Source organism: Carassius gibelio, chromosome A6, assembly GCF_023724105.1.
Source record: "Carassius gibelio isolate Cgi1373 ecotype wild population from Czech Republic chromosome A6, carGib1.2-hapl.c, whole genome shotgun sequence".
In the NCBI taxonomy this organism is placed as follows: domain Eukaryota; kingdom Metazoa; phylum Chordata; class Actinopteri; order Cypriniformes; family Cyprinidae; genus Carassius; species Carassius gibelio.
Genome location: NC_068376.1, coordinates 13,869,740 through 13,887,021, shown reverse-complemented (window position 1 = coordinate 13,887,021; position 17,282 = coordinate 13,869,740). Strand labels below are relative to the sequence as shown.

Here is a 17,282-nt window from a genome sequence, read left to right as displayed (position 1 = left end):
CTAAAGATACACGACAATGTATAAAGGGCTCCATTACCTTCTATGTTACATTATGGCCCCGTATAAACAGTTTTTGTAAAAAATAGGCTAACGATTGCGTCATAACCACTCGTCTCTCTGTCACATTACCGTACAGACAGGAGGAGAAGCTCACAGGCAATTAACTTAATATGGCGTACTGGCGTTACATTTTAAAATACTATACAAAATAATTAATCAGAATACTTACTCCTGTTCACTCACGACAAAGAACTCCCCGCTTAAGCTCGCCGTCTCTGCAAGATTAACGATGGCAGTTTGCACGCACAGCCACTTAGAAGATTTACATCTGTCAGACAGGTTGCTGACGTCGTCAAGCTTCGTTTGAGTCTGCGCGTCAGAAACGGAAGTGCTAAAAAACGCTAAAAATGGGCTTCACTTGTCTCAATTGAGTTCCAATGGGGTCGCTGTGTCCATTTCTTTTACTGTCTATGTGTCAATCCCATAAACTCATGTTAAAATGGCCAACTTTACAAGAGGAAAAAACATGTTTACAGCCTAGGCCAAAAAAAAAGATTTTGGTCTATATAGCTAATTTTGCCCTAATTTTTAATAACTGTTGGGAGTGGTGAAATTTTTAATAACTCATCCGTTTAAATTATATTAAGACTTAAAGTTCTGCATAATTAAGGGCGTCGCCACTTGAGTGACAGGTGGGTTGCCGCTGCTGACACTGCTGTCGAGCTAGGTGGGCGTGGCTTCAGCAACTAGCTCCCGCCTTTTTGCCCATTTTTGATTGTTTCTGGAGTGATGCACAGTGACACGCTGCCAAGAAGGCAACGACTCACTCTGCACACTTTGAGCTTCACAAAAGCTCTTCAGAAGTCTACAGGTGACATCACAGACACATTACGTCGGACGGACATGTTTTTATGCAGTCTATGTTCAAAACTAGCCCAAAACAACACCAGAACGTGATTGTTCCCTCGTAATACCATTTCTCCCCTGCCCCGAGGAGGTCTTTGCACATCTATGAAGAAACACGCTAATCCCATGAAGTGTTAATCTCTTCCTTATTTCGATAGGTCCATTCATGGAACAGAAGAGGTTGAAAGAAGGAATCATTAAGTTAAATAATAATATAAAATGACTCAACAAAGAGACTGAATCTGATTAATAAAATCAATGTTGATAGGCACATCCACTGGAAGAGGCCGTTCAAGCTGGCAGGTGGGCCTCTTTCTCCTCCCAGGACCAGATCTTCAAAAACTTCCATCTTTGTCTGACCGGCATGCCCTGACAAATAATGGATTAGGTTTGTCATTCACTTTTTCTTCAGCCATGACAAGATGCACTGTATTATATGATCATGGCTTGAATGTGTAAAATACATTTAATTTATACATTCAGTGTATTTCAAAACATTAGCACTATCAGTGCAAACATATCTGTAGTTCTGGGGAAAAATGCAAATTTTATTTACAATGTATTTTTCAAGGAGTTCCAGCGAAGGAGATCGCTGATTGTCAACTGTCTACAATTGATTTAAACTGGAGCCTATCAGATTTGAATACTTTCGTTTGTCAGAGCTTCCCTATGATAAGTTTGAACCTGGTGGGTTTTGAGTTGGCAAAAGTAGACAAGGGGAAAGAAATCAAGAAGGTACATGCAAGCTCTGTGAGAGATCTGAAGAAGATTGTGGGAAAAAGCAGACTTTATGTTGTCCCTCGTGCTGAAGTGGGCCAGGTACAGTGTAGTTTTAGTTTCAAAATCGGTGCAGTTAAAACCACTGTAAGATTTTCATGATGTTGTCTCTACAGCCAATCAACTTGCATCTGAGTCAACCAATCATAGGACCTAACCCTGAAACAACAGAGATAATTTAAAATGTAGTTGTTTTCAGTTGTTCCTTCTCAAGCCTTCTACACACTGCATGATTTTAGGTATCCTTTAAGATAATTGCTGGTCACACTGTGCGACATGTATGTACCGTATTTTTCGGACTATAAGTAACACCTGAGTATAAGTCGCATCAGTCCAAAAATACGTCATGACGAGGAAAAAAACATATATAAGTCGCACCGGACTATAAGTCGCATTTATTCAGAACCAAGAAGAAACATTACCGTCTACTAGAGTCCGGCACAGGTTCGGGTACCCGACGGGTGACCCGCAAATTTGGCTGAAACAGGTGAAAAATATCCAACTGTGTCTGATATGGGTGCGGGTCGGACACAGGGGAAACACGGGTCTAAACACGGGTTCAAAACAGTCTCGTGCAAACGTAAAAATAGCCCTACGTTCCACTTTAAAAAAAAAAATCACAACCGCAAACGGCTGCATGAGTCATTAGTTAACCGACGTAAAAGATCAGCCAGCTGTTTTTTTTCCGTTGTTTTTGTTTTCCTTTTATATGTATATATATATATATATATATATATATATATATATATATATATATATATTTTTTTTTTTTTTTTTTTTTTTCGTTGTTTTTGTTTTCCTTTTATATGTATATATATATATATATATATATATATATATTAGTGGTGGGCATAGATTCATTTTTTTCATCTAGATTAATCTCACTGTGATCTTGAAATTAATTTAGATTAAAATGTCTCATTCGAATTCTGCCGAAGTCATTCAGAATATGTGTGTTACCCAAATAAAATTGACAAACAGTAAGTCTTTGAGAAGGGGTTTATCAAGCTAGAGGGTGCATTAGAAAAGGGGCTCATCTCCTGTTTCCAAAATGTTACACAAAGTGCTTGAAAAAGCTGTAAACTAATTCCACATTGCACAAGGTGCAAACAACCTTACGCCCGTTTCACACCAATGTTTACGTTTTTCTTTTTTTTTTTCATGTTTGTAGGTGTCAAGGTACAGAAACCAAATAATTAAATGTAAAATAGCACTGGATAGTCTTCAATGTAAAAATGAAATATACAATCAAACCTACATTTATTCAGACAAATTCAACATTTCTCACATTATTACAGTTTTGCTATATATATAAAAAATTATACCTAGTGTCTATTTAATTTTTGGTTTGACTGTTAAAACTACAAAGTAATTCAGTCAAGAGCAGTGAGTGATTTTCTTTTATTTTTTTGGATTAACATTACAGCAGCCAGTAGCTAAATTAGGCGTGGTCACTTTAAGAGATGATGAACGCATCCAATATAATACACATCCCAATTTTTCCCTCAACTGTTTACTTTCACTTAAGAAATAACTGACAGTTTTTTTTGAGCATAATTTCCAAGGTGGATATTTTGACATATTTTGTTTGTATCTGTCAGCACTAGAGCAAAAATAAGCAAATTTCGATCTTCATGTGTTTTGAGACCCCTTTCTCTGCATGAGCCCTGAACACCGCGAGTAATGAATTGGGCTCTTTCACATCTTTTTCTTTGTTCAAACTGTGATTTGTATTTGTTCGTTCAGGTGCAGGAGGGACTTCGAGGAGAACTTCGCAAAAGAGAGCTTGGTTCAGTGTCGCTGTCCGTGATACGTGGCTCTCGATCTCTCTTCGCATCCGCACCGACCACAGCGCGCGAGTGACCAGTTACTCTGTTCAGCTTTTCCGCGTCTTGTGTTTGGATGCTCTAATGTTTAAAACGACAAGCGGTACGGCTTAAAAACCTGTGAAAAAGATAAGCGTTCGTGACGATGCGCAGCAGTGGCCCGTCAACTGTCCTGAGCATCTTTTTAGGCTGGCCTCAGCGAGTCGGTTGTATGAAATATCAAGGTGAAAGTCATCATAGCTTGCTTAGTATAGACCCAGATCTCAACCCAACTTTGAGAATAGATTAATGGCAATATTTTTTTTAATCGCCCGATAAGAGTCTTGCGTTAAAGCAGCACATTAAAGCCGATAATGGCCCACCACTAATAATATATATATATATATATATATATATATATATATATATATATATATATATATATATATATATATATATATATATATATATACAGAATTGGAATTAAAATGTGTTTGATTTAAGCCTATTTCAAAATTTGTGTCATTAAATTCCACTTGCATGTATTTGACAATCGGAATATCAGATATTTCATTCCATAGCTAATACATTTGTGAATATTGGCCTAATCTAGGCTATCCAGGGTTGTTGTTTTTTATTAAATTGCACCTGAAAATGACTTTGTGCATTTCATTCACATGTACGCTCAGGCAGAGATCCACCTCTCGCGATGCTCAGCTGTGTACGATTTAAAAATGGGTTAATTCGACTTGAAGCACAAACTCAGACGGTGGTATGATTCGCTCTTTTGTTGTTCTGTTTTTTTTCAATATCAAAACTACAACAAATGAAAGCGTTTATCTGTATTTCTGACTGATGAGAACTACGGATATTCATAAATCAGTCAATTTTGTATTTTATTATGAGATATTTTATTCAAATGTGATCAGTGACTGATGGACCAAAGAGCACGTATTTCGACATTTGCAGTAAAAACGTGAAATATAAATTCTCAGAAAATGCATTTAATACCAATATATTGAAACGTCTGTTTATATACTCCATTAATAAAGGAGTCCAGACATTGGAAAAATATCAATCCACATGTGTTTTATATTTAATATGAGGGAAATAGACTTTTAGGTTGAAAAATAATTTTTAGTAATTCTGTCAATTACACTAAGGTTATTACATTGTCTGCTATATATTTGCTTCTTATTTATTAAATACGGGCAATTGATTGATAAAACATTGATCAAAATTAAGATAAAATTTTATAAAAAACTAATATCTTTTAAAAAGAGTTTTCCATAAATAACTTCTGTATGACCTCAGTGCTTCTGTTAGTTTTCTGTTAGTTCATTTCTCTCAGTTCATGTCAAATAAATTTTGATAAATAAGTCGCACCTCACTATAAGTCGCAGGACCAGCCAAACTATGAAAAAAAGTGCGACTTATAGTCCGGAAAATACGGTAATAAACTTGGGTACGACATGCATATAGCCTATACGATGATGACACCTATTGACTCGTAGGCTACAACCCACGTTTCTATAGAAGAATAAAATGTATTTAGTGCCATGACGCATTTTTACTGGTTGGTCAGTAAACGTGGGTCGTAACTGCAAACACGTGTGATGAACATGCTGATTTTATGACACTGACAGAAAATTATCGTAGACTATCTTTGGTCGCAAGACTGTGACAACGGCCATCTTTGTACAACTCTCTCACTGTACAATGTAGGACCACTGATTCGGAGCCACAATCACAGAAATCACCACGATTGTTCCATGATGCTAATCTTTTCTCTGGGCTTTACAGAGTAAAATAAAAGACAAAGTCTTTCATTTGTAATTTTGGTAATATTTTGTTTTTAATATCAGCCCTTTTTATTTTTAGTCTTTCACTGAAACACTGAATGACCAATGATCTTATTTTATTGACAGTCATTATATATAATTATTGTATTATGTATATTGTCAGCACTATGTGGTTGCCATTTTTTTTGTTCTAACTATTACAGTTATTTAGCCTAATAAAATGCTTTCTTAAATGTTAGTTATGCATCCAAGAAATGTCATATATTATTCATTTAAAACATTTATGTATCATTTCAATGTAGCTAAAAAGTTAAAAAATTGTTGTATTTAAAATCACTATAAGATTTTCATGATATTGTCTCTACAGATAAGTGACTTGCCTCTCATTCAACCAATAACAGAACCTGAACCTGAAACAACAGAGGTAATTTAATATGTAGTTGTTTTCAGTTGCTCCTCCTTACATAATGAAATAATAATAAAAAAAAACAATAAAGGCTTTAACTGCATTTTAATTTGGCATTTTGGTAATATTTAGTATTTTAATATAAGCCCTTTTCATTTTTAGTCTTTGACTAAAAAACTGAATGACCAATGACAATTGACAATCATTAAATTATATAGTTATTGTTTATTATGCATATTTTCAACAGCATATTGTTGCCATGTTTTAGTTCTAATTATCACAGTTATTTAATAAAACACTTTCTTATGTTAGTTATGCTTCCAAGAAATATACATTCTTAATATTTATCATGTCATTAATGTATAGATTCACTGTAGTTTAATAGTGTCAAAATTAGGGTTATTAGAGGTTATAATGTCTTTACAGACAAGCAACTTGCCTCTGAGTCAACCAATCACAGAACCTGAACCTGAAACAACAAATGATTTAGAGGTGAGGTAAAACATATTTCATTTCAGTAGTTATTTCATGTATGCAGATGAATATGAAAATTAGTAACATTGCTATGGCAATTTGCTGTACATTACCTGAAAAGCTTGTTTTCGTAGTTGCATGGCAATTCTGAAAACCAATTTTTTTAACTATTTTAACAATGTACAAATTTTAAGAGAAAGATGATTAAGTTAATTGACATTACTGCACAAATAATATGATTTTATGAATATTTTGCATAAAATGTCTTCGCAGGAGTGGAGAGCTCTAAGGCGACAGCAAGACCAAGAGTACGAACAATCACTGAGAGCTGATCAGGAAAAGGTACGTCTTTTAACATTCTTTACAAGTTTCATGTGTAAAATGTAAGCCAAAATATTATTGATAGATGCCTATTCACCTGTTGGCAGGATCGGAGGACAGAAGAAATATCTCAATATGAAGAGAGGCGCTTAAAGGTGCTTTGTATTTTTTCAACTTGCCTCTACTAAGAAAAGTGCTTCTTTTTAAAGTCTTGAGCACATTCAAAACTATGTTTTTCCAAACAAACATTTGTCTGTCTCACAGATAATAGAGGAAAGACTTAAGAGGTCAGGTGAAGAACCAGCTGATGGCATAACATTGAAATTTACTCTCCCAGATGGCACAATGAAAATTAGACGGTTCCAAGTATTTGATCAAATGCAGGTAAAGCTGTTGAATAACTCAATATAATTTATATAATTGTTAATGTTATAATTTTAATGTTACATAAAAAAATTATTGCCTTTTTGGTTGGACTCCACACCTAGACCTGAAATATCCCAATGATTATTCAAAAAGAATGACAAAAGATTGCAATGTATCAGTGTTTCAAATTACAAAACACTGCATGTAAGATATGTCTGTGTTGTCCCTACATTTTTACATCTTGCAAAAACCACATAAGCAGGGAAATTGTACTGTTTTGCCCACAAGAGACTGCTTTCATTTTTTAAATGCACATATCTACAGAAAGTTGTTAATGGTTTAAAGTATGATTAGTGTATATGATGGCCTTAAATGTAGTACACTTGAATTTTGTGCTGCATAAAATGTTGTTTTTATGTATTTTAGGTCCTGTTTGACTTTGTGGGAACACATTCATCGGCCACAGAGTATTTTTATATAAGGGAAGCTACATCAGCAGTTTCAATATCCAGCACAGTTCCTGGGACTCTTCTGGATCATTACTTGATTTCTCCATTGAACATCCATGTTCGATGGATGGATATGGAGGATGTACAGGTAAAGAAATTCCTATATGAAAATTCAGATTATTCAGATTTGATGATATACTTTTTTTTATGACTTTAGGAAATACTAACAATTTATGTCTTAAATTAGTTACAATATTTTCAGTGAAAGCATGAAGGCTTTTCAGAGAATGGTACACATAATGTCTTTCCAAGGGAATAAAACAATAATGATAATCTTCCATAAATGCCAATTGCAATCTTTTATATTTATTTTTTCAGGCCATCTTCCACCAACAAAATCCAGTTCTTTTGCCAGGCCCAGAAGAATCTGAGTCTAGTGAGGTTCAATATGACGTTGAAATAGTGGAATCTATGATTTCAGATGAAATTCACGCTGAGGTTGACTTAGAAATCATGGATTCTGCTTCTCAAGAAGTAGTGTACTCGATTCACAGTGAGACTGCCTCAGAAATAATTGATCCTGGACCAGAAATATACACCAACTACATTGACATGAAAATGATTTACCTGAGCCAGATGACCAAGAACAGCAAGATGCTTCTGAAGTCGTGTAAGTAGATATTATATTTTGAAAATGTTGCTTTGTTTAATTTTATGTGACCTAGTTTTATTTGACAACTTTATTTTGATTAGTTGTTTACTTAATGGCTGACTGCTGTGTGATAACATTGTCAGGTATTTGGAGGACCTTGTCTCTTCTACAGAGGAGATACTTTTGGAGCTTGGGCAAGAAATAAACTACAACTTAAGCTGCAGATTCAATATTAATCGAAAAAATGTACTAGATGGTGCATTCAGAGCATTTGGACGTAAAACCCATGATCCATTCAGGAGAATTTCTGTCCGATTTTCTGATGAATGTGGAAACTTTGAAGAGGCTGTGGATTTGGGAGGCCCAAGGAGGGAGTTCCTTAGTTTTCTAATGGAAGAAATTGAAAAATCTGCTATGTTTGCAGGCCCAGATGGACGAAAAAACCTTGCTCTTGACTCAGTTGGTGCGCCCTTTCTTTTAATCTTTGTCAGTTACTCAAAAATTTATTTCAGTAACTTAGAAACACCAATTCATATCTTTTTAAGTTATTTTTTAACAAATATGTCAATACGCTGAAGGAGAGATTTTTAGAGGGTAGTAACCTGTTGTGGTTTATGCCCTTTTCACATTGTGATAATAATTGTCAATATTTTACTTCAGCTGTCAGAGAAGACAGATACTATCTTGTTGGAAAAGCTATAGCTGTCAGCATGGTTCACGGGGGACCATCTCCAGGATTCTTTTCGTCCATTTTATTTGAATGCATCAGTAATGGACAAGTCTCACCCACCATAGAAGATGTGAATGACTTTGACTTGCAAGTTAAAATCAAAAAGGTAATTTTTGTATATTTATAGAAAATGTAAACACTCAACTGCATACTATTTTATAAAAATGTTTAGATTTTATTTAAAGTGTCACTATTTCCATAGTAATGGATTAAAAATGTTTTTATGGATTTTCCCCCCAGATTTCAAATGCTGCATCCATGGAGGAGTTATGTGAGGCAACAGAGTGTATGAGTGAATACCTGGCAAATGCAGGATGCCTTCGAGCTGTAAAATGCCTAAAAGACAAAGATCTGCTTTTACAAGACATCCTACTGTTCCAAGTTGTGAACAGACTCCATGGTCCACTTGAACGGTTATAACGATACATGATTACATGAAGAATAGTCCATTCTTATTGGTCGGTTGCTTCATTAAAGATCCAGAAATGAAAATTATTTCATTTACTCACCCTTAACTAGCTCCAGACCTGTATGCATTTCTTTCTTTAGATGAACAAAAAAGTTGGTATTTTGAAGAATGGGTAACCAGACAGTTGTTTGGTCCCTATTGAATTAAATAGTATGAATGTATTTTGTTGTTCAGCAGAAGAAAAATAAATGCATGTAAGTATGGAGCAACTTAAGTAAATAATAACAGAATGTTATTTTTGGGTCAACTATGTCTGATATTTCTTGATAACAGTTGCATATTTGCACAGTAAGACAGAGCTGTAAATAACTATTACTACTTTTTATTACTATCCATTAAAGCTGCGGTTAGGGAACTTTTGACGCTCTAGCGGTTAATAAACAGAACTGCTTGTGTCTTGCGGAAGAACATCGTAGCCGGAACTACTTCTCTCTGTTTATGTCTATGAAGAATCACAAAGGTACTGGGTTACTCTGCCGCGGTATCCCCGAAGCAATCTAAAATAGTCCGAATATAAACACTTATTATAGGTGTACCCTAGTGATTCAGGACAAGCCAAAAACACGGTTTGGAAAATGGATTCATGGTGTACTCGCTTATTATATAAATTTTTCTACATTTTGAACACAAACAAAGTTACGGACCGCAGCTCTGATTGGTTGTTTTTTACCGGGAGTGGTCTGTAACTGCAAATGGCAATAGGACCACTGGGAGGAGCCAGAGGAGCTTGATTTTTTCATAGATTATCTGTCTCATATTCTACTGTCAGGACATAATGACAGGTTTAACAAATATGTAAAAAATATTTTTTTTACAAAAGTTCCCTACAGCACCTTTAATTACTTCTTTAATACTAACCATACTACTTGTACCATTTAGGAGTGAGAGTGGTATGGGCAGTATTCCAATCCAAATTTAGTGGAAGAAATTTAATTTTTATGTAGCTAATGTTTTTTTTTTTTGTGTGTGTGTGTGTGTAAATGTGCTCTTGTTCTCTTATGTAACTGCAGTCATCAGTTAGTGTTAGGGTTAACAAGCTATTAGATAAATAAACCTGAGATGTTGTAATATAACTATTACAAGTTGAATTTAGACTCCTGATTTAAAGTCTCTTATCATAATGTACATGGAAAAATATATATTTATGCTATGTTGACTTGTTGAGAATTGTGATTTTTTTTATAATGACTAGCAGATTAATCTTTATCCCATTTTAAAAACTTTTAACAGTTCAAGTTTTATTCTTTTGTTCTTGAAGTCTCAAGGAGGGCCTGAGGACTCTAGGATTGTTGGCGGCTGTTGTTAAACATAAAGAAGCCTTCAGACCCCTTTTTTGCAGCCCACATCAGCCACTTACTGCAGACACCCTTGATCGGTTATTTGATATTCGCTACTCCATTGCTGGAAGTAACAAGCGGGCAGAAGAAAACACTACAGTCGCATTCTGGAGGGACTACCTTCTAGATGCAGAAGGCAAGTATTTGGACTCATTGGTATGTTTCCAGTGTTATAGGAACTGTAAACACTTAAAACTGTATGCACCATTTACACCAAATGGCTTGATATCTTTAGTAATTAGACATTAAAGTAAGCTTGAAAATTGAAAACATGCCATATAACATGACACTAATTCCTCTGGTGTTTATCTCGTCAGGTATGTCCAAACTCAGTGCTGGAGGACCAGTCCTGCAGAGTTTAGCTCCAGCTTTCCCCAACAAACCTGCATGGAAGTTTCTAACACAGACGTTCTCAACTCTGGCCCTTGAGATCCACTTTCCTGCAGAGTTTAGGTCCATCCTTGATCGAATTCACCTGCCTATTACTTTCTAGCAATCCTAAAGACGTTAATTAGCTTGTTAAGTTGTGTTCCATTAGGATTGGAGCAAAACTCTGCAGGAAAGGGGACCTTAAGGGCCACAGTTGAGAAGTTCTAGTATGCCTAGTAATACCTTGATAAGTTGATTTAGGCGTGTTTAATTAGGGTAGGAGCCAATAGGTGTGTTTGACTTCATGTGGCGCTACACATACTGATCAACCTGAAGCAGTGCATGCTGGTTTATTTTGTATTTTGTATTTGATAAATATTGCATTTAATTTAATCTGCAATAGAGTAAGAGTATACAAACACTATGCAAGTGTCACTACCGGTAGCAAAAATTATCCAACTTGACATCTCTGCTTTCAATTCTGCCCCTGACTACATGAGGAAATTCTTGCCTATTGGTCTGTGCAGCGCTGCATGTCAAACACACCTAAAATCTGCAGGACACTGAACCTCCAGGACCAGGGGCTTCATTTATAACATGTTGCGTAGAAACAATCCTAAATTTGATCTTACGATCATCCCTCAGATATGCGTACGTGTGATTCATAGAATGATCGTACGCCGCTCTTTCAGATGTGGAATCTGAATCGCAAATTATCTTTAACTTGAATGGTTCATGAATGAATGGTTTCAGCTCACTGCCTTGTAAACAACTCCTAATTATTGTCATTAACATATAAAAGATCACCGGTCATCATCCAACAGAACAGCTTACATTATCAAAAATCTGCAGTACTCGGTCAAGAAAAAAGTAGTCTGCTCAGACCCTGGCGTGATGCTAAGCACTTTTTCACATCAAAGACAGTTATTATAAATATTAGTGCTGGCATGGATTTAAGCGTACACACATCAAATCTGAAAGAGTTTGCACACTTTATAAATGATGCCCCAGGATTGGACACCACTGATCTAATTTTTCAACCTTTTTCATGTCTATTCTTTTCACAGAGGGCAACTCTAACTGCTCACTAGAAAAAATTCTTAAATTTGCTACGGGATGTGGTGTTCTGCCAGCAATTGGATTAAAGCCACAGCCATCCATTGAGTTCTTACACCCTGTCGATTCTTCACCTTGGTATGCTACACCGAGAGAGAAGTTTCCAACTGCAAACACGTGCATCAACTGCTTGCGTCTTCCTGTGCATAAGAGCTACGATATGTTTAAGTCTAATATGGACTTTGCCATTTGTAACACACAAGGGTTTGGTCAAGAGTAGGATGAGAAAACTGAACTACTTTACTGATAAGTCTGTTGTTGATAAGTTTGTTGTTTTGGGTTTCAAAAATTGAGATCTAAATTTACATTCTGGATAGTAAACAAAAACAAAAAAATGTTTAAGGAGTTTAGAAGAAGTTAGTTGGTGACAATCCAACAAGTTCTTGAAAAACATTAAATCCCAGTAAATTTAAAGAGTTTTATGCTGAAAGTGTTTTAAACAGTACTTAATACTGATTTAGAAAAAAAGGGTTTCAGAAAGGGTTGAGAGTTTTGCACCAATTTTAATGGACATAACTGAAAAATAAAGACATGTAAAGAATTTTGAAAGAGTGTTGATTTTTTTGTATTATGATATACATATACTATACAAAACTACATTATGGGCACTAAATAATGAAAAAATATTTTGTTCATGCTTTTTATGAATGTTTAACAGAATGGAAGTTGAAAAACCTGACAAAAGATAATGTCTGGGCAAACAATTAACAAATATTCTAAAACTTTGGAAGTGCAGTAATAATCATTTTTAAAAAGATTAAAACGCTACAGAAAAAGAAAATGAGCAAGCAGGTTTTTAAATCTGTTTTCAGTCAATCAGTGACAGTTGTTGGGAAATTTCATTGCAGCACATTTGATATTTAAATTTGAAGCCTGCAATGCCTTCTATGGCTCTCAAAACTGCTTCCTGTTGCTCCTGGCTAAGGTCAAAACTGTGTTGTTGGACATTAAAAGCAGGGAACTGGTCATCCAATTCAAGCGGGAAGCTGTGAATTCCATGTTGTGCTAGAAGTGTCTCAATATTGTGCTCTCTGAATGGATCATCACCAAATACATGGTTGATTGAGGTGCTATCTACTCCCATGTTTGTCAGCATCCCATCTGTCCAGATCTGAGAGGGTTTTCAGTTGTTTTCTGTCCTTAGACGGTGATGATTCCATGCTTCACAAAACCTGCTCAGTCTACTTTGTATTTCAGGTAAGTACACAAGCTGAAGAGAAACCTTGTGAATGTCATTTTCAGGATCTAGGGTGCCACTGTCTTCAAGGCTGTAGAATTCATTGTAAAAACAATGCAAAACATGCAGGAAAACATCCCTCCAAAGACGCTCAATCCGCTGATTGTGCACAGATTCCCCTTGGATGTGGCTTCTGTGCTTTACACCATGAACAAGATTCATGAACAATGCCACTTGTGTATTTTCTCCACCATGATCTGACCGCACTCTGGATGGAAGTCCGTAAACACATGTGGCTTTTAAGAACCGTGTGAACACTGGTAGCTCTGTTGTCTGTATTACAGTTCAGGTATGTTATCAGATGAGAATATCCATCTGGGAAAAAAAAAACATGTACCAGAACGTTATTTTGCAAGTCTAGAATAATGCTGAAATTCACAAAACATCCAATAAACAAATGAAAACTATTTGTAATTGTTGTATTTTTAGTTTAGATCCAGCTTGCATCAACACACCTGTAATGTCTAATGTGTTACTAGGGGTGAAATGTTACAATACTATGTTAAAAAAACACCTCACTGCAGAACACAAGATCCAGGTGGCATAGGGCTGTGCAAAAAATTGAATGTGATTTAAACTGTAACAAAACCATATGGTTAATTTGTGGTTGCAATGTTTAATAACCATGTTTTGTAGTTAATTTTCGTAAAGGAGTTTATGAATGATTCAATGGCAAAAACATTTTTGATGAGTCCCTCACTGGCAGGCCTATAGCTAATAATCAACAATACATTAATGCCCATTATTTTCAATAGTTTGGGCTACTTCGCAAGCACAGTTTGACTATCCCAGTACTTTTGTTATTTAAATGTTTATAACACGGAAAAAAAATATGTAGCTAAACAGATTTTGTGAAGCTGGCAGCTGCTCCAATTGAATCAGTGGCAGTCTTTAGTTTGAGTCTTTAGTTTATAAGCTGATTCACATCGTAAGCATTGTAGTGAGCAGCACGTGATACAATTTGTTTTAATGCATATACACTTCTAAATTATTTATTCCTGTGACGTACAGCTGAATTTTCAGCATCAAGGACAGTCTAAAATGCTTTAATCAGCTTGTATGTATGAAATGCGTTTAACATGCGTTAAGCTTTTTACTGTGAGAATTATATCTCTGACTGGAAATTAAAAATTCACACAGAATTAATTCTAATTAGAGCCAATAATCAAAAGACCAAAACATAAGACTAATTGAATTTATTTGGGTCAATCCAGCATAGTTTATAATATAACGTACATTTAAACTCGTTAAACAAACACTTTAGAAATAAAAATGTAACATTTAAAGGTAGCTTTATTTTCATTTAAGGGGGTTCAACCGTTCTCTGTAATCGCTTTTCAACGAAATAGCGCTAATTCTCGTGCCGGTGTGTCGCCGAAATCTGATCCGGTTATGGTCTGCTGTTCAGCGGGGGAGCTCTTAACCTAGACCGCCGCCCCGCGTTTCACTCGTAACGTTAGCTGAAAGATGCCATGACTCCATAGTATCTGTATTAATAGCCTATCTGAGCGAATTCGAGGGACTGTGAAAGCTTCTTCTCTGCGCTCCCTGAGTGACTGTCTGACGAAAACTCTGAGATCTGATATGATACTGACAATTTCTTCCATCGTTTCAGAAGATAACAGTACTTCAATTCTTCTCAAATTTAATAATGATGACTCAATTGCCATCAACTGTGCTCTTCTAAGGTTTCCCTGGCTTATTGATCTTTCAACAAACTTGCATTTTCTACATATTTGAGTAAGGGCTTCTGCTATGATGCGCCTCTTTTTTTTCTCCCCCTCATCGTTTCTTGTCTAATCTCTCTCCTATATGTTGCTGGCTCAACATTAATATTCAACATACAATTACCATACTGGGCAGAAATGCTAATTTAAAAAGTACTAGTATCTATTAAGTTCAGGATATCTCTGGTCTAAAAAGTTACTAGTAACTAAAAAATAAGTACTAGTTCTATTTTTTGTTGATACGAATAGTTTAAATAAATACTAGTCACTATTGGAATATGTACTAGTATCTAATGATTAAGTACTAGTATCTAATGAATAAGTACTAGTAACTTTACAAAAGACACTACTACCTAAAGAATAAGCACTAGTACCTAAAGAATAAGCACTAGTAGTTAATGAATAAGTACTAATACCTAATGAATAAGTACTAGTACTTAACGGAAAAGATACTAGTGTCTAAAAAATAAGTACTAGTAACATGAAAAATAGATACTGGTACAGCTCATAGAATAAATGTTAAAAAGGCTTGCCATACTATGACGTCACTTTGTAGGCCAATCGGCTGTTGGCATCACACAGAGCAGTTCCCTCGACAAAAAAAAGCCAATAGGATTTTTCCATAGGGTTTTTCGATTTTCGTAAAACATAAACTCTGTGTTCAACCATAGTTCATGATACTTGCACGTTTTGTCCATCAAGATAATCTTCACCAAACAATAAACACCAGCGCCAGAACTAAAAAGCTAAACTTAGGTTATAAACAAACTACAACTGTCACTCGCCTTCACCACCACCATGCTTCCTACAACTTTTTCAAACTTATTTTTAGAAACATGTTCAGTGACAATGATTTACTCTGTGGATAAATTTTAACCTCTTCATATAAACACTGCAAAACTAGAGCAACTAAAACTTGAATAAAACATTAATAATAATAAGTGAATTAACTTTTAATAATAATAAATAAAGCACATATGAAGCACGTATTCCTCTACATTTCGAAATTATGTGCATTAAAATCAATCTTTGATTAATATGAATATTTTAATTTTAAAAAGTGTTTCCACGTGTATATATATACGAATATATTCAATCAAATTCTACTGTATTTAATCTATTAAATAACGTACTTAAAATGTATCACAAGTTACTGAATTACATGATTACATTTATTTTAGTTAATAAATTAGGCTACTACATTTCAGCTATCATTTAGTTGCAATTTTATCCTTGCTTCTTTCTGATTTCTAAACTGCATAACTAAAGTTTAACCTTCACCGTGACTACGTAAAGCCAGTAAATGTGGTATTTACATAATAGACTGGGGAAAAAACACACCCTTAAACATGGTACGAAAAGCATACGGTACGAAAAGCATCAGTATCGAAAAAACGAGCATCCTGTGTCCGAATGCTTGTGGTTGCTAGTGATGTCAAAGAGCTTCTGCTGCCTACTCTTTAGCAATGTGACATTTGAAACGAGGCATAGGATTTTGTGTTGGGAATGGGTGCGTTCGACTTGAGGCACGGCTGCAGACGGCGATCACCGAGAGTTGCCGCTTGTAGTAGGGGCGCAGTTGAAAACGGAGCCGTCAAGCCGGACACTTTCTGCTCCCGTTAGTAGGCTACTACGGTTGCCACCCGTCCCTTAAAATACGAAATCGTCCCGTATATGATAATAAAATAGCGCATCCCGTTTTGAATCAATACGGGACGGGGTTTGTCCCGTATTTTTGGAGTTGTCGTCATTGCAGCATGCAGCAGATCATCCCACCGGCATTCTGTGAAGACTCGTCTTATTCTGCCCCTGATTGGGTAAAACTCGCTGCCATCCTTGGATTGATTGGTTTGTTTCAGCGATTTGAAAGAATGACGGGGGCTGCTCCAGTCCCGCGTCCAGCGCTGAAACGAAAGCGGATGCAAAAGTACCGACGAGAGTGGGAGTAATCAAATGCTGTGTCCCATACCTAAGTGCATGGACTCCGAATTGCGCATTTGAAGTTTGAAATGCACTTGCGTGCATATGACGACGGTGGCAGGTGAGAGTTCAGTGTGGAGGACTTCACATTGATATGTAAGTAGGCTATTGTGTTTTCATTCACTCAAATACCTAGCGAAAGTTTTAAAAGCCAGCTAGGGTTTGTTTTGTGTTTTGTTTTTTTGTTTTTGTTTTATACATAAAGCCCACAAACAATAAGACAGCCGCTATATAAGACAATGGTCTTTCACTTTGTGCTGTCATGCAAGATATGTCTACAAATGTTTTAACCAAACTTTAGCACTGCAGTATGTTGTATACATGGCCTGCTTGTTTCATATTTTCTATTGGTAAGATTA

General features: G+C 35.7%; 2 protein-coding genes and 1 long non-coding RNA gene across 4 annotated transcripts in view; 2 read left to right on the top strand and 1 right to left on the bottom strand.

The window, feature by feature from the left end:
• The first annotated feature begins 573 nt into the window (after nucleotides 1-573).
• On the top strand, nucleotides 574-1,883 carry LOC128016255 (uncharacterized). The gene is made up of 3 exons (XR_008184111.1): nucleotides 574-1,294; nucleotides 1,478-1,725; nucleotides 1,800-1,883. It is a non-coding gene; the product is annotated as an uncharacterized LOC128016255 (long non-coding RNA).
• Nucleotides 1,884-5,615: 3,732 nt separating this feature from the next.
• Nucleotides 5,616-12,448, top strand: LOC128016249 (G2/M phase-specific E3 ubiquitin-protein ligase-like). Its single transcript, XM_052600766.1, has 12 exons — nucleotides 5,616-5,714; nucleotides 6,123-6,188; nucleotides 6,444-6,512; nucleotides 6,599-6,646; nucleotides 6,756-6,875; nucleotides 7,284-7,454; nucleotides 7,685-7,976; nucleotides 8,102-8,421; nucleotides 8,619-8,794; nucleotides 8,929-9,101; nucleotides 10,416-10,630; nucleotides 11,931-12,448. The coding sequence occupies exons 8-12, from the start codon at nucleotides 8,349-8,351 to the stop codon at nucleotides 12,197-12,199; spliced, it is 906 nt and encodes a 301-aa protein (XP_052456726.1). The 5' UTR covers nucleotides 5,616-5,714; nucleotides 6,123-6,188; nucleotides 6,444-6,512; nucleotides 6,599-6,646; nucleotides 6,756-6,875; nucleotides 7,284-7,454; nucleotides 7,685-7,976; nucleotides 8,102-8,348; the 3' UTR covers nucleotides 12,200-12,448.
• An 83-nt stretch (nucleotides 12,449-12,531) lies between these two features.
• si:dkey-237i9.1 (SEC14-like protein 1) overlaps nucleotides 12,532-17,282 on the bottom strand; it is a 184,266-nt gene continuing 179,515 nt past the window's right edge. Inside the window, exon 18 of one of the 2 annotated variants that reach the window (XM_052600739.1) lies at nucleotides 12,532-13,531. In XM_052600739.1, coding sequence (XP_052456699.1) covers nucleotides 13,308-13,531 — 224 coding nt within the window. In that variant the 3' untranslated portion in view covers nucleotides 12,532-13,307. The remainder of the gene's footprint in view (nucleotides 13,532-17,282) is intronic. The other variant, XM_052600737.1, reaches the window with a different exon arrangement.

Excerpts from the sequence above, each read along its gene's own strand:
- LOC128016249 (XM_052600766.1), top strand. The coding sequence starts at position 8,349 with ATGGAAGAAATTGAAAAATCTGCTATGTTTGCAGGCCCAGATGGACGA. Across the intron at positions 8,422-8,618 it reads CCTTGCTCTTGACTCAGTTG|CTGTCAGAGAAGACAGATAC; the intron begins GTGCGCCCTTTC and ends ATTTTACTTCAG. Across the intron at positions 10,631-11,930 it reads CTACCTTCTAGATGCAGAAG|AGGGCAACTCTAACTGCTCA; the intron begins GCAAGTATTTGG and ends TTCTTTTCACAG.